Source organism: Globicephala melas, chromosome 19, assembly GCF_963455315.2.
Source record: "Globicephala melas chromosome 19, mGloMel1.2, whole genome shotgun sequence".
In the NCBI taxonomy this organism is placed as follows: domain Eukaryota; kingdom Metazoa; phylum Chordata; class Mammalia; order Artiodactyla; family Delphinidae; genus Globicephala; species Globicephala melas.
The window spans coordinates 15,385,594-15,401,671 of NC_083332.1; the positions used below are offsets into that span (position 1 = coordinate 15,385,594).

Genomic DNA, 16,078 nt, shown 5'->3' on the forward strand with positions numbered 1-16,078 from the left:
ACCTAATTCAGCAATTCATTTATTCTCTTAACTTTTGAGAGGTAAGGATGTGTAGTGGCTGAGGGAATACTCTGGAATCAGATTTTCTTTTTTTTTTTTTTAATTTGTTTGGCTGCATCGGGTCTTAGTTGCCGCATGTGGGATCTTCCGTTATGGTGCACAGGCTTCTCCCTAGCTGTGGTGTGTGGGCTGCAGAGTGTGAGGGCTCAGTAGTTGCAGTGCATGGGCTTAGTTGCCACACAGCATGTGGGATCTTAGTTCCCCAACCAGGGATTGAACCTGCGTCCCCTGCATTGGGAGGCGGATGCTTAACCACTGGTCCACCAGGGAAGTCCCTGGAATCAGGTTTTCTGAGTTCAAATCCTGGCTCTGCCACTTACTAGATCTGTGAGTTTAAGTAAGTTACTTAAATTCTCTGTGCTTCAGTTTTCTCCTCTGAAAATGGGATTAAAAATAGTGCCTTCCTGGGGCTTCCCTGGTGGCGCAGTGGTTGAGAGTCCGCCTGCCGATGCAGGGGACACGGGTTCGTGCCCCGGTCCGGGAGGATCCCACATGCCACCGAGCAGCTAGGCCCGTGAGCCATGGCCACTGAGCCTGCGCGTCCGGAGCCTGTGCTCTGCAACGGGCGAGGGCACAACAGTGAGAGACCTGCGTACCGCAAAAAAAAAAAAAAAAAAAAAAAAGTGCCTTCCTCATGTAGTTAGTGTGGCTTTTTTATGAGTTAGTATGTGAAAATGCCCAGAACAATGCCAGGCAATAGTGACCACTAAAAAAATGTTAGTAAGTATTTGTAACTGGCTCTTGCTGGACAGAAATGGAGCCTTTGAATACTTAGTTATGTTACTACCTCATGACTTCTCTGTATTGTTGTCATTTATTTTCATCTGGGATCATTTTTTCTCTATCTGAAGAACACCCTTAATATTTCCTTTTGTGTAGGTCTGCTGTTGACAAATTCTGTCAGCTTTTGACCACATGAAAATGTCTTTATTCTACCTTTTTTCTTGTAGGATATTTTCACTGAGTATGGAATTCTGTGTTGGCAAGAATCTTCTCTCAGCCCAAAGAAGAACTCATTCCACTGCCTTTTCTCTTCCAATGTTGTCATTAAGTCAAGTTGTTCCAATTTTGGAAAATGTTCCACATATATTTAAAACTAGTGTCCTTTGGATGGGGCGTTCACCTCTCTAACTATAACCCTTTTGATTATGTGATTTAGAGTCTGTATGTCCTTTTAACTTTCTCTGTACTTCCACTGTCCAATTCTGAGAGCTCTTAATTGTATTATATATTTTGCTACTACATATTACATTTTTATAAAGATGAAATATAGATCCTTGTTGCAAATTGTATTTTTATCAGTACAGTCCATCCTTCATTTTGCCACTTAGTGGCATTTAACCTTGAATTCTATTTTTTCTGATATTAGTATAAAATGCCCTGTTTTTGTTAGTTTAAAAAATTATGGTGGGGCTTCCCTGGTGGCGCAGTGGTTGAGAGTCCGCCTGCCGATGCAGGGGACGCGGGTTCGTACCCTGGTCCGGGAAGATCCCACATGCCGCGGAGCGGCTGGGCTCCTGAGCCATGGCCGCTGAGCCTGCGCCTCCAGAGCCTGTGCTCTGCAACGGGAGAGGCCACAACGGTGAGAGGCCCGCGTACCGCAAAAAAAAAAAAAAAAAAAATTATGGTGTATCTTTGCTTATCCTTTTTTAAAAATTATTGCCATTTTAAGTGTGTCCATTATAATCAGAATTAGAGTTTCCTTTTTTAATCAATCTGAGAGTCCTTGACTTTAATAGAACTTAATCCGTTCTCATTTATTGTGATCATTCATGTGTCTGTTCTTACTCCTCCCATTTTATCTTATATTTTCTGTTCCTCATTCTCTTTATTTCTAGCTATTCCTGTTTTGCTCACATTTTTTCTTTTTCTTTTTCTTTTTTTTTTTTTTTGCGGTACACGGGCCTCTCACTGTTGTGGCCCCTCCCGTTGCAGAGCACAGGCTCCGGACGCGCAGGCTCAGTGGCCATGGCTCACGGGCCCAGCTGCTCCGCGGCATGTGGGATCTTCCCTGACCGGGGCACGAACCCGTGTCCCCTGCTTCGGCAGGCGGACTCTCAACCACTGCGCCACTAGGGAAGCCCTTGCTCACATTTTATTACCCTTTCTACCTTTAAGCAATTTTGAAGTTGTACGTCCTATTGCTTTGTAATAGAATAGTCTTTAACTTGACTCTAAGAAATGTGCTTAGGGGGCTTCCCTGGTGGCGCAGTGGTTGAGAGTCCGCCTGCCGATGCAAGGGACACGGGTTCGTGCCCTGGTCTGGGAGGATCCCACATGCCGCGGAGCGGCTGGGCCCGTGAGCCATGGCCTCTGGGCCTGCGTGTCCAGAGCCTGTGCTCCACAACGGGAGAGGCCACAACAGTGAGAGGCCCACGAACCGCAAAAAAAAAGAAAGCAATGTGCTTAAACCTGTGTTTCTCTTCCCACCTCAAGACTGAAATAGAATTTTTTTCTTTTCAGTAAAGTTTTTAAAAAAATATTTTGAAATCATTCTAGATTAGACTTATAGAAAATCTGCAAAATTATTAGAGAATTCCCATATACCTTTCACTCAGCTTCCAAATGTTAACATTTTATGTAACCATAGTACAGTTATCAAAACCAGGAAGTTAACATTGGTGTTATACTATTAACTAATCTACAGATCTTATTAGAATTTTATCAGTTTTTCCCCTGATGTCCTCCTTCTATACCAGGATCCAGTCTGGGATCCCACATTGCATTAAGTTGTTTTGTCTCCTTAGTATCCTCCAATCTGTGACAATTGCTCTGTCTTTCATGACTTTGATCCTTTTGATGAGTGCTCTCTTGGAGAATGTCTCTCACTTGTGTTTGCTTGATATTTTCTCACAGTTAGATTGAGATTATGCCTCTTAGACAGGAATACCACAGAAGTGATGTTGTGTCCTTCTCTATGCATCATATCAGGGGTTGCCTGATGTTAATATGGCTTTTTACTGGTAGTGTTAACCTTGATCACCTTGGTTAAGGTGTCTCTCATGTTTCTCTCCTGTAAAGTTAGTACTTTGCGACTGTAAGTGGTAATTATCTTGGAGGGAGATACTTTGCAACTATATGCTGTTTCTCCTCATTTTGCCCACTGGTTTTAGTATCCATTGGTGGATCTTGTCTGTAACAATACAATAGTGTTGCCTTGTGTTGATTTTCTATGTCCCTTATTGCTTCTGCATTTATTAATTGGAATTCTTCTGTAAGGAAGGGCTCTCCCTACTCCCTTTCCCATTCATCTATTTATTCAAAGATTTGTTTCTATCAGTATGGGCTATTTATTTATTTATGTATTCTATGAGTTATAGTCCAAAAATATCATTGTTTATTCTGCTGTTCAAATTGCTTATTGGGAAAGCTTTGGCCATTTGGGAACACCTTCAGGTTGTATATATATTCACAATGTTGTGCAGCCATTATCACTATCCATTTCCAGAACTTATTCATCATCCCAAACAGAAACTCTGTACCTATTAAACAATAACTCTCTACTTTCCCCTCCGCCCTGCCCCTTGTTAGATCTTTTCTACTTTGTCTCTATGAATTTGACAATTCTAGGTATCTCATGTAAATGTAGTCATGCAATATGTAGTTTTAGGTTCATTCATTTATCAGAATTTAATTCCTTTTTAAGACTGAATAACATTCCATTGTATGTATATACCACATTTTGTTTATTCATTCCTCTGTTGATGGACACTTGGGTTCTTTCTGTCTTTTGGCTATTGTGAATAATGCTGCTCTGAGCCTTGGTGTACAAGTATCTGTTTGACTCCCTGTTTTCACTTCTTTGGGGTATATACCTAGGAATGAAATTGCTGGATCAGCTGGTAATTGTTATGTTACTTTTCAAGGGCGTTTCTTAATTTTTAAGAGTCTTTTATAAATTGTGAAGATCATCCCATTATCTATGATATAAGTTTCAAATATTTTCTCTGTCACTTGTCTTTTGACTTTGCTTTTAGTGTTTTTTGTTCGTGTGCAAGTTTTTTGTTTTGTTTTTCACCTTTACATAATGGAATTTATCAGTCTTTTGATGCTTTTGGATTTTGAGTCATTATTTAGAAGGTTTCCCTATACCTAGATTATAAAGTAATCTACCACATTCCCTTCCAGTTTTTGTATGGTTTCTGTTTTCTTTTAACATTAAAACTGTATTCAGAGTTTATTCTGGTATACGGTGGTATAACATATGGATCTAATTTTATCTTTTTCCAAATGACTAATCCCAACATTATTTATTATAAAAACTATTCTTTTCTCCTTTGAGATACCACCTTTATAATAAATTCAGTTTCCATATAAACTTTAGTCTATTTCTGGCCTTTCTATTGAGTTCCATTGGTCTGTCTCCAGAATCCAATATTTATTCATCAAGCAATCCGCTATTGCTACTATGTGCTAGGATTTGGTGACAATGGCTAGTGAAAAAGGCTTTATTTCTGCCTTTGGGGAGGTAAAAAAACAAATCAACAGATGAGTAAGTAAATGAAACTCTTAAGTACAACTGATGAAAGTGTTATGACAATAGGACACGTTGTGGGAAAGAGAATCAAAGTATACGCTTAGGGTTATCAGGCTGAGAGCTTTTTGAAAGTATGAGTTTTAATCTGAAACCTAAAGAGAAAAGCAGCCATACAAAGGGCCCAGGACAGGATTCCCAATAGATAGAAGAACCTGATGAGAGGTCTAAGATGGAAAAGACCTACATTTATTCTAGATACTCAAAGGAGGGCTGTGGTTTGTTACATAGGGAGGAAAGGGGAGAGTATTCAATATGAAGATGCATTGTCCTTGGTGGAGATAGAGCAACAGAAGGACAACAGAGACAAGCAGGGACCTGCTTTGCCAAGAACCTGTGAACCATGGCATTGAATTTAGAATTTATTCTAAGTGCAGTGGGGAGGCTGTGAAAAAGTTTAAGCAGACATTTTCATTTTGACTGACATCAGCATCATATGGTAGAAAGTGCTAAAAATATAGATGCCTTATTTGTATGAAATGCCCTGAATAGGCAAATTCACAGGGACAGAATTAGTGTTTCTCTGCCATTAGTGATTGCCAGGGGCTGGCAGGAATGAGGAATGGGGAGTGGCTGCTTAATGGGCACAGGGTTTATTTTTTTTAAATTGAAGTATAGTTGATTTACAATATTGTGTTAGTTTCTGCTATACAGCAAAGTGACTTACATATATATTTTATATATATATATATACACACATATATACATATATATATATACACACACACATTCTTTTTCATATTCTTTTCCATTATGGTTTAATTTCGGATATTGAATATGGTTTGCTGTGCTATACAATAGGACCTTGTTGTTGATGCATTCTATATATAATAGTTTACATCTTCTAGTCCCAAACTCCCAATCCAGCCCTCCCCCGCCCCCCCCCCCCTTGGCAACCACAAGTCTGTCCTCTATGTCTGTGAGTCTGTAGCACAGAGTTTCCATTTGGGGTGATGAGAGTGTTCTGGAATTAGAAGATAGTGACAATGATTGCAGGACACTGGGAATGTACTGCAAACCATGGAATTGTACACTTTAAAATGGTTAAATGGGAAATTTTATATTATGTGAATCTTCAATTAAAATATATATATATAACTTTTAAAATATGTGTAGATATGTATGTATACACATGTCTTGGCCCTACTCCTGTAGATTTTGATTCAGTGTGGGGTGCTGTTTGGACATTTGTTTTGTTACAAGGCTTCCTGGATGATTCTGATCTCTATCAAACGTGAGAACCACTGGCTTAATTTGTTTTCTTGCCCCTTTCTGGCACCATATGAGCTCTTATCATATTTGTGCTTTTATGTGCTTTTTAGAAATTGCACAGCAATATTTGAGACTTATAGAAGCAATTCACCTATTATGGTTATTATTTTCATTTTGTCTCTCTAGTCTCCTGTAGAATTCTTAAATTTCTCTTAGAAGAAGAGAACAAGTTGTATTTACTTTTTTTTTATTTTTCAGACTTGGAGTCCAGGTGTGATAAATTTCTACAAAAAGATATCTTTGAAGTAGAGTCATTCGATTGGGAGCTGATGGAAAGCCTTACATGCTGTGCTTTTGAGGGCTCCAGTTTTAGAGATGACTGGGCATACAAAAGCCAGTTTGAAAAACAACAAGTAAATCATGAGTGCTCTTTCAAGCAAGTGAAAATCACCTATGGAAACATGCCCACTTTTGAGCATCATACATCCCTCACCCTACATCCCAGCAACGAGACTGGTGAGAAACTGATTGAATGTAATGAATGTGGGAAAGCATTTAGCCGTGGCTCACACCTTATTCAACATCAGAAAACTCATACGGGTGAAAAGCCCTTTGAATGTAAGGAATGTGGGAAAGCCTTCAGTCGTACCTCTCACCTTGTTCAACATCAGAGAATTCATACAGGGGAGAAACCTTATGACTGTAAGGAGTGTGGGAAGGCCTTTGGTCGTACTTCAGAACTTATTCTACATCAGAGACTTCATACTGGTGTCAAACCCTATGAATGTAAAGAATGTGGAAAGACCTTTAGACAGCACTCACAACTTATTCTGCATCATAGAACTCATACAGGTGAGAAACCCTACGTATGTAAAGACTGTGGCAAGGCTTTTATTCGCGGCTCACAACTTACTGTTCATCGGAGAATTCATACAGGTGCTAGACCCTATCAGTGTAAAGAATGTGGGAAAGCCTTTAGACAGCATTCACAGCTTACTGTGCACCAGAGGATTCATACTGGGGAGAAACCCTATGAATGTAAGGAGTGTGGCAAGGGCTTTATTCATAGCTCAGAAGTTACTCGACATCAAAGAATTCATTCTGGGGAGAAACCCTACGAATGTAAAGAATGCGGGAAGGCCTTTAGACAGCATGCACAGCTTACACGACATCAGAGAGTTCATACAGGTGACAGACCCTATGAGTGTAAAGATTGTGGGAAGGCCTTTAGTCGTAGTTCGTACCTTATTCAGCATCAAAGAATTCATACAGGTGACAAACCCTACGAATGTAAGGAATGTGGGAAAGCCTTTATTCGTGTTTCACAACTGACTCATCATCAGCGGATTCACACTTGTGAGAAACCCTATCAATGTAGGGAATGTGGAATGGCCTTTATTCGTAGTTCACAGCTTACTGAACATCAGAGAATTCATCCTGGTATCAAACCTTATGAATGTAGAGAATGTGGGCAGGCCTTTATTCTTGGCTCACAGCTCATTGAACACTACAGAATTCATACTGGCTAGAAAGCCTTGATGTTAGGGATGTAGGAAAGCCTTTATGTGGAATTCATGCCTGACTCAATATTAGATAATGCATAATGTAATGTAATTATTGTCAGAGAACCTTCATTTGTCACCTCCATTATGGAACATCAGGTAACTCATACCAGAAGAAAATTCAATAAACATGGGAATTCTTTTTGCCTCACACTCACTGTTTACTAAGCATCAGAGATCTTACACTGAAAAAAAATTAATATGAATATAGAAGAGCCTCCTGTTACCACTCAAAATATGTTAAACTTCTGAGAATTCCTAATAGAAAATGACCCTATTAAAACATTTTGTGACTGTGCCTTTCGCCATATACCTTACTTAACATTATCTCACTTCCAGCAATTACTGACTGTATAACATTGGGTAAATTATGCAATGTCTGTGTTCCTCAGTTTACTTATTTTTAAGCAGTGATAATTATATGTACCTAATAGAGTTTATGTGAAGATTGTCAGATATTTTATATAAAGCCTATGCTCAATAAATACTATTGTCATTAATTAATAACAGTATTACTGTTAAGGAGTTCATGTGAGAGGAGGGCCTTATGAATGTATCAAATATCCAAAGCCTTCAAAACCACTTGTTAGGATAATTCATTCTGAAAAACAGTAGTAAAGTATAGTTATTATGAGAAGATCTTCATTTAAAAGGTTGTAAATTTTGAAGAGTAGAAATTAACAGAAGAGCAGCTGAAAGAAATCTGCCCATTTAGGAATCTAAAACCACCTCCAAGTATAACTTCAAGAGAATCAAACTAAAATTACAAACTAGAAATGAATGGCAGTGAATTCTGCATATCAAAACCAGTTCAGTGTAACCAAAGCTGTACTCCTGTCAGAACCCAAGGATTAAAGGTAGGGGCTTTGGGGGCTTCCCTGGTGGCGCAGTGGTTGGGAGTCCGCCTGCTGATGCAGGGGACGTGGGTTCGTGCCCCGGTCCGAGAAGATCCCACGTGCCGCGGAGTGGCTGGGCCCATGAGCCATGGCCACTGACCCTGCGCATCCGGAGCGCGTGCTCTGCAACGGGAGAGGCCACAACAGTGAGAGGCCCACGTACCGCAAAAAAAAAAAAAAAAAAAAGGTAGGGGCTTTGGGACTTTCCTGGTGGCATGGTGGTTGGGAGTTCACCTGCCAATGCAGGGTATACAGGTTCGAGCCCTGGTCCGGGAAGATCCCACGTGCCGTGGAGCAACTAAGCCCATGCGCCACAACTACTGAGCCTGTGCTCTAGAGCCCGCATGCCACAACTACTGAGCCCACGTGCTGCAACAACTGAAGCCCGCACACCTAGAGCCTATGCTCTGCAACGAGAAGCCACTGCAATGAGAAGCCCGCACACCGCAACAAAGAGTAGCCCCCAATCACCACAACTAGCAAAAGCCCACGTGCAGCAGCGAAGATCCAATGCATCCAAAGATAAATGAATAAATTAATTAATTAAAAATTTTTTTTTAAAAAGGTAGGGGCTTTGTTCTCTAAGTAGATCTCCAGCACCTACTCATTGCCAGTCACATACTAAACACATTAAATGAATGGTCAATCCTAAAAGTTAGGGGAAATTGCCACATAAACCCAAGTCAACAGTAAGAACGATTATTAAAAAGAAAAGAAAAAAATGGGACTTCTCTAGTGGTCCACTGGTTAAGACTTCAAGCTTCCACTGCAGGGGGTGTGGGTTCGATCCCTGCTCAGAGAACTAAGATCCTACATGCCACATGGCACAGCCAAAAAATATAAAATCAGAAACGACAGTAGACTTAATCTGAAGGTTATTTAACAATATAATAGACAACTCTGATATAGAAAAAAAAACACATTTAGCAGTATGAATGAGGAAGGGGTGGATTTTTTTAAAAAGTAGCAACTATGCATGACTTTAATATATTTAGAAATCTAGAGAGAATGGATTTTTACAAAAATAATCAACATTGGTTCAAGAAGATGTGGGATTTCTGAACAATCGATTGTGGAAGGACATAAAAAGTCATCAAAGCTCTGTCCCTTTAGAGAAAACAATTGTTTTGTTTCGTTTTAATTATTTTTGGCTGCGTTGGGTCTTCATTGCTGTGCGCAGGCTTTCTGTAGTTGTGGCGAGCAGGGGCTACTCTTTGTTGCGGTGCACAGGCTTCTCATTGTGGTGACTTCTCGTTGCGGAGCATGGGCTTTAGGCATGCAGGCTTCAGTAGTTGTGGCACACGGGCTTAGTTGCTCCGTGGCATGTGGGATCTTCCCGGACCAGGGCTCGAACCCGTGTCGCCTGCATTGGCAGGCGGATTCTTAACCACTGCGCCACCAGGGAAGTCCCAAGAAAACAGTTTAACATACAAAAACCTTAAAGTACAGATAATCCCTGAGAGAAGCTTTACAATTCATCTTCAAGGCTAAAAAATTTATGATAAAAAACTCAACAAGAATAACTCCTGAAAAACAAATTGTAGATAATAATTATCATTTGTGAAGATAAATATAAATAAAATTCCAGCTAATTTAATCCAGTCTATGAAAATTAATTTTAGATGGAATGTCTGGAACTGCACCTATTCTGGATTAAATATGTTTTTAGAATTTTGATGTTGTAACTCCAGGATATGACAGTGATGGGGAAAAGAGCCTTGATCCAACTCCAGGGACATCCAGATCAGGGCTTGTGAATGACTGAGTAATCTTAAAAAACACATCCCCTCAGCCCTTGGGGTAGCCAGTCAGTGTCTGGGCCAGAGAACCCATTGCACCCTGATGCTATCCATCTTCTCAGTCATCCTGAGTGTTCAGCAAAAGCACCTGCATTTTCTGCATGTGCCACTGCCTACAAAGGGTTACAAAGCAATGTGCTTTATGTCATTTTTCTTTAAGTGGCTTAATGATTAGGATGTACAGTTGGAGGGGCTCAAATCTATGACATTAAAAATTAATCACTTTGAATAGCTAAAACACAGGCACAGGATAAAAATTTTAAAGTTAAATTTTGTATTCACATAAGTGAACCTCCACACATTACCCTGTTGCCCTTTATGTAGCAATCACTGCTATCAAGTTCTTGCATATACTTCCTGATTTCTCCGTTTGCTTAAGTGTAGACATACACATAACACTCTTTATAAGAAATGTTTTACATAAATGGTAGCAAATTTCTATACATTGCTAGTTTTGCTTATCCATACACCTTGGAAGATTGCACCATGTCAATACATATATAATGGCCTTATTTTTTAACAGCTGCATAGTATTCTCTCATGTGTGTTTCATAATTTATTTAACCTTATCAATTTATTTTTTGCTCTTTCCAACAATCCTATAATAAATATCCTTGCACATACATTATTTTGTATATGTAATGTATATCTTTAAGATGAATTTCTAAAAGTGGAAATATTAGATCAAAATAATATACTTTTTTTTTTTACTAGCAAACATCAAAAAAAAATGTATATACTTCTCTCTTTTAAACTTTTTGTCCTCACACTCTTAGAATGTACCCGCAGTACCCCATGACCAGCTTCAATAATTACCAGCTCACGGCCAGGCTTGTTTTATCCATATTTCCACCCACTCCCCCACCTCCATGTTATTTTTGAAGTAAATCCCAGATATATCATTTCATCTATAAAAATTTTAATATGTACCTCTGAAATATATCACAAATTTAAAAAGATTTTCACGCCTTAAAAAAATTGACAGCACTGCCTTAATACTTAACATTGCATATCTGATAGCCAGTGTTCCAATTTCTAATTGTTTCATGAATGTCAATTTTTTGAAAGTTATTAGGATCCAAATAATGTTCACAAATTGCAGTTGATTGTTGTGTTTCTTAAGTCTCAATCTATCCATTCTCCTTCATCCTCCTCCCCCGGACCCCTCCACCCCCACCCCCCAGCAACTTAACTTTTCAAAGAAACTAGTTTGTTTGCCTTGGAGAGTTTCTCAGAGCTTGGTTTCTGCTGGCTCATCCCAATGGGTAGTTAAACCTGCTCCTCTATCCTTGGTATTTCCTGTAAGTTGGTAGTTGTTGTCTAGAGGCATGATCAGATTGAGGTTCCATTTTCGTTGTTGTTGTTAAGACTACTTATAGGTGGTTAATATTGAGAGACATAATATTTAGGTGTCTTTCTTTTTATGATGTTAGCAGCCATTGATGTTCAATTGGTAAATCTATTAATTTATTAGGGATTGCAGAATGATGATATATTATTTTTTCTTCCTTTATCAGCTAGAATATTTTTAAAAAGAGAAACTTCCTTTCAACTACTGTTTGGTTATCCATGTTACAATAAGGAAAGGCAGGGTAGATGCTTCTTTCTTTCTCCTTATTGGTTTGCAAAATAATGAGTTGGTTCCCTAACATTGTGCCATGGTAATCACTGAGCTTAGAGGGGTGTGTATGTGAAGCATATTCAGTATGTTTAAATCTATTTAAGTTGTACTCTCATTGATGCTCAAATTGTTCCACGTGTGGCTTGTGGGATCCTTTTCCATTTGATTCCTGTGTCCTTTTGATATGACCCTGCTAGTCTTTGATCACTTGCTTGCTATCTGCCACAATAGGATGTTCCAGGCTCGTCTTGTTCATTTCCTAGCTCCCACCTTGAAGTAGCCATTTTCCATTTTCCAAGGAATCCTTTTTCCTTTGGGTATTTTGGTACTTTCCAAAATGGTATTTGGAAACTGCAGCCACTAGGTGTGCTTCATCCTCCTGGTTGAACATTTTTTTTAAGTAAATATACATTTCGGCCCGTTTTATACACATTGCTCAAGTGCCTTCAGGAAGATGGTGCATCTATGCGTCTGCCCACTTTAGAAGAGATCCCAAAGCACCACATCATCTAACCCTAAGAAAACATTTACTGAAAGTTCACCGTTTGGTCGGTGAAAAATGGAAAAGTCGCTTTTGTTTTCACTTGCATTCCTTCGATTATGACTAACAGAGATGACCATTTGTTCACATATTTGCTGACCATTGGTATTGCTTCCAGCATGGTACCTAAAATATAGTAGGTGGTCATAAATGTTTGTTAATTGAATAATTGAATGTTCATATCCTTTATTCATTTAATATTGAGGTAGTCATATTTTTCTTCCTTAAAAGAGATGTTTTTGAGAGGAATAAATGTGTATAAAATTCCTAGTACAATGCCTGAAATTCACCAAGTGTTAGTTCCCTGCCTTGCTGTTTGCCTACATTGTCATTCATGCCTCTGATTTGGCTTATTTTCTACTTTAAGATAAAGAAATTGAGAGTCAGAGAGATTAAGTCGTTTGCCTAAGGCCTCTTAAGTGGAGAATCCTAATTTCAAGGACAAGGGCAAGATAGGGTAGAGTTTCATATGTACAAATTTCAGAATGTATGACTGAAAAGGAAAAAAATCAGTGTTTTTTCAGACAATCTGTAAACTGCAGTCAGTTCATGGCCGTAACACAGAAAGTGGCAATGCTAGGATCAAAAGGATGAAAGAGCTTAGTAAGAATGGGGTTTTGGTTTTTTGTTTTTGTTTTATCCTTATAAAAAAGTAAAAATGCTCAAATAGAATACAGAGAATATAGAAAATGAGAGGGAAAAATATTTTTGTGGTACCTTAAATATAAATGTTATCATTTTTGCATATTTCTAGCTTCTAAGTTTTTAAAAATTCATGCTGTCTTTATTATGGAAAACTTCAAACATACACAAAAGTAGAAAATATAGTACAGGGCTTCCCTGGTGGCGCAGTGGTTGAGAGTCCGCCTGCCGATGCAGGGGACACGGGTTCGTGCCCCGGTCCGGGAAGATGCCACATGCCGCGGAGCAGCTAGGCCCGTGAGCCTAGGCCACAACAGTGAGAGGCCCACATACCGCAAAAAAAAAAAAAAAAAGAATGCTCACAAATGCTAGTGTAAATTAGCATTTTTCAAAATACAGAATAAGGAAACAAGGAAAATTCATTCATTCCATGTTTTCAAAATACAGAATAAGGAAACAAGGAAAAAGTTGAAGGAAACCAAATTTTCACTCTCTTTTCAAAATACGTAAGTAAAAGTAGAAATCCTGCCTTTAGGAAACATTAACATTATCTTGGAAAAGCATCAGAAATGCACACACTATCAGAAATATAGACCTAATTTACAAAATCCTAGCAGGCATTTTGAACATTAGCTATTACAAAATTGCAAGACAGATAGTTCTTTGGTATATATAGCCTAAGACAAAGTGAGAATCTTGAATGCAAAAAAGAGAAGCATGTATAGGGAGGCCTTAGTAAGATAAACAGCTTATTTTTCAACAGAAATCATGAGGATCAGAAGGCAGGGGGATGACATATTCACAGTGCTGAAAGAAAAAAAAGAATCTATGGGCTTCCCTGGTGGCGCAGTGGTTGAGAGTCCGCCTGCTGATGCAGGGGACGTGGGTTCGTGCCCAGGTCCGGGAAGATCCCACATGCCGTGGAGCGGCTAGGCCCGTGAGCCATGGCCGCTGAGCCTGCGCTCCACAACGGGAGAGGCCAAAATGGTGAGAGGCCCGCATACCACACACACACAAAAAAAGAATCTATATCTGACAAAACTATCCTTCAAAAATAAAGGAGAGGGCTTCCCTGGTGGTACAGTGGTTAAGAATCCGCCTGCCAGTGCCAGGGACACGGGTTCAAGCCCTGGTTCAGGAAGATCCCACATGCCTGTGTGCCACAACTACTGTGCCTGTGTTCTAGAGCCTGCGAGCCACAACTACTGAGCCCACGGGCATTAACTACTAAAGCCCATGTGCCCTAGAGCCCATGCGCCGCAACTACTGAGCCCGTATGCTGCAACTACTGAAGCGTGCACACCTAGAGCCCATGCTCTGCAGCAAGCAAAGCCACCGCAATGAAGTCGCCCCTGCTCGCCACAACTAGAGAAAGCCCGCACACAGCAACAAAGATCCAACACAGCCAAAAAAAAGTAAAAAATATAAATTAATAAATAAATTTTCTTTTAAATAAAGGAGAAATTAAGATATTCCTATATAAATAAAAACCAAGAGATCATTGCTAGCAGACCTTCCTACAAAAAACACAAAAGAAATGCTTCAAGCTGAAATGAAAAAACACTTGACAGTAACTAAAATCCACAGGAAGAAGTAAAGAACACTGGTAAAGATAACTACAAAGATAAATATAAAATGTATTTTTTTGTTTGTAACTCCTCTTTTTCCATACCTGATTTAAAAGACTACTGCACAGCGCTTCCCTGGTGGCACAGTGATTAAGAATCCACCGGCCAATGCAGGGTACACAGGTTCGAGCCGTGGTCCAGGAAAATCCCACATGCCGTGGAGCAACTAAGCCCGTGTGCCACAACTACTGAGCCTGTGCTCTAGAGTCCGTGAGGCGCAACTACTGAGCCCGTGTGCCACAACTACTGAGCCTGCAAGCCACAACCTGAGCCCGCACACCATAGCTACTGAAGCCCGTGCGTCTGGAGCCCGTGCTCTACAATGAGAAGCCCACGCACCACAACAAAGAGTAGCCCCCTGCTCACCACAACTAGAGAAAGCCCATGTGCAGCAACGAACACCCAATGCAGAAAAAAAAAAAAAAATTTTTGGTATATGGTGTGAGGGAGAGTCCAACTTAATTCTTTTGCATGTGGATATCCAGTAGTACCATTTTTAAAAATAAATTTATTTTATTTATTTATATTTTTGGCTGCATTGGGTCTTCGTTGCTGCGCGTGGGCTTTCTCTAGTTGCAGCGAGCGGGGGCTACTCTTCATTGCGATGCCTGGGCTTCTCACTGCAGTGGATTCCCTTGTTGCGGAGCAGGGGCTCTAGGCTCGCAGGCTTCAGTAGTTGTGGCACGTGGGCTCAGTAGTTGTGGCTCGCAGGCTCCAGAGCGCAGGCTAAGTAGCTGTGGTGCACGGGCTTAGTTGCTCTGTGGCATGTGGAATCTTCCTGGACCAGGGCTCGAATCCCTGTCCCCTGCATTGGCAGGTGGATTCTTAACCACTGCGCCACCAGGGAAGCCCACCATTTTTAAAAATACCATTCTTTCCCCCACTGGATGCTCTTGGCACTGCACTTTACTCTATCATCTTATTTTTGACCACAAGGTTCACAACTATCCCTGGGTATGAGGAGGAAGGGAAGGAAGGAATGGTGAATACTAATATGCTTTTTGGAAATTTGCAGAAAAGTTCACCCCTTTAGTCAAAGTTCTGAGGTTAACTTCATACTGGCACTTCTGCTTAGTTATGAAGTGAAATTTGAGAGAATTTTACCTGCTGCTAGCAAAACAAACGTTCCACTGAGTTTCAGTTACCAACGTTCAGTGCATTTTTTGAAAGGACATTATCAAATGAGACTTCTAAAAAATCCAACTGTACATGTTATTTGAACTGATATTAACTATCCTTAGAATGGATGGTTTTATTATTAGAAGAAAAAGAGTGATGAAATGAAGAGATGTGTTCAAGTTCCACTGCTGGATCTGGAGACATAAATAATGGAAATATTGAGAAAAATGTTGATTCAGCAGACTTCTTGGAGCCACATTATAAAAGGAAATACATACAAGACTGTACAACGAAGATTACTTTTTTAATGGTTTTATCAAATGTATAAAATTCAGTGAAAATGTCATGCCGCAGTATATTTCTCTATAATTATATTCTTGCAAAAAAAATTTTATTTATTATTTATTGATTTGTTTTTGGCTATGCTGCACAGCATGCAGGATCTTAGTTCCCTGACCAGGGCT

At 39.8% G+C, this 16,078-nt stretch overlaps 2 protein-coding genes across 3 annotated transcripts in view; one reads left to right on the forward strand and one right to left on the reverse strand.

Moving 5' to 3' along the window:
• LOC115862605 (zinc finger protein 565) overlaps window positions 1-8,226 on the forward strand; it is a 32,330-nt gene extending 24,104 nt beyond the window's left edge. The window contains exon 7 of the mRNA XM_030874653.2: window positions 6,065-8,226. Within this exon, the coding sequence (XP_030730513.2) occupies window positions 6,065-7,335 (1,271 nt within the window). The 3' untranslated portion in view covers window positions 7,336-8,226. The remainder of the gene's footprint in view (window positions 1-6,064) is intronic.
• Window positions 1-16,078, reverse strand: part of ZNF146 (zinc finger protein 146) — a 72,804-nt gene that overhangs the window by 47,899 nt on the left and 8,827 nt on the right. The gene's annotated exons all lie outside the window — the stretch shown is intronic.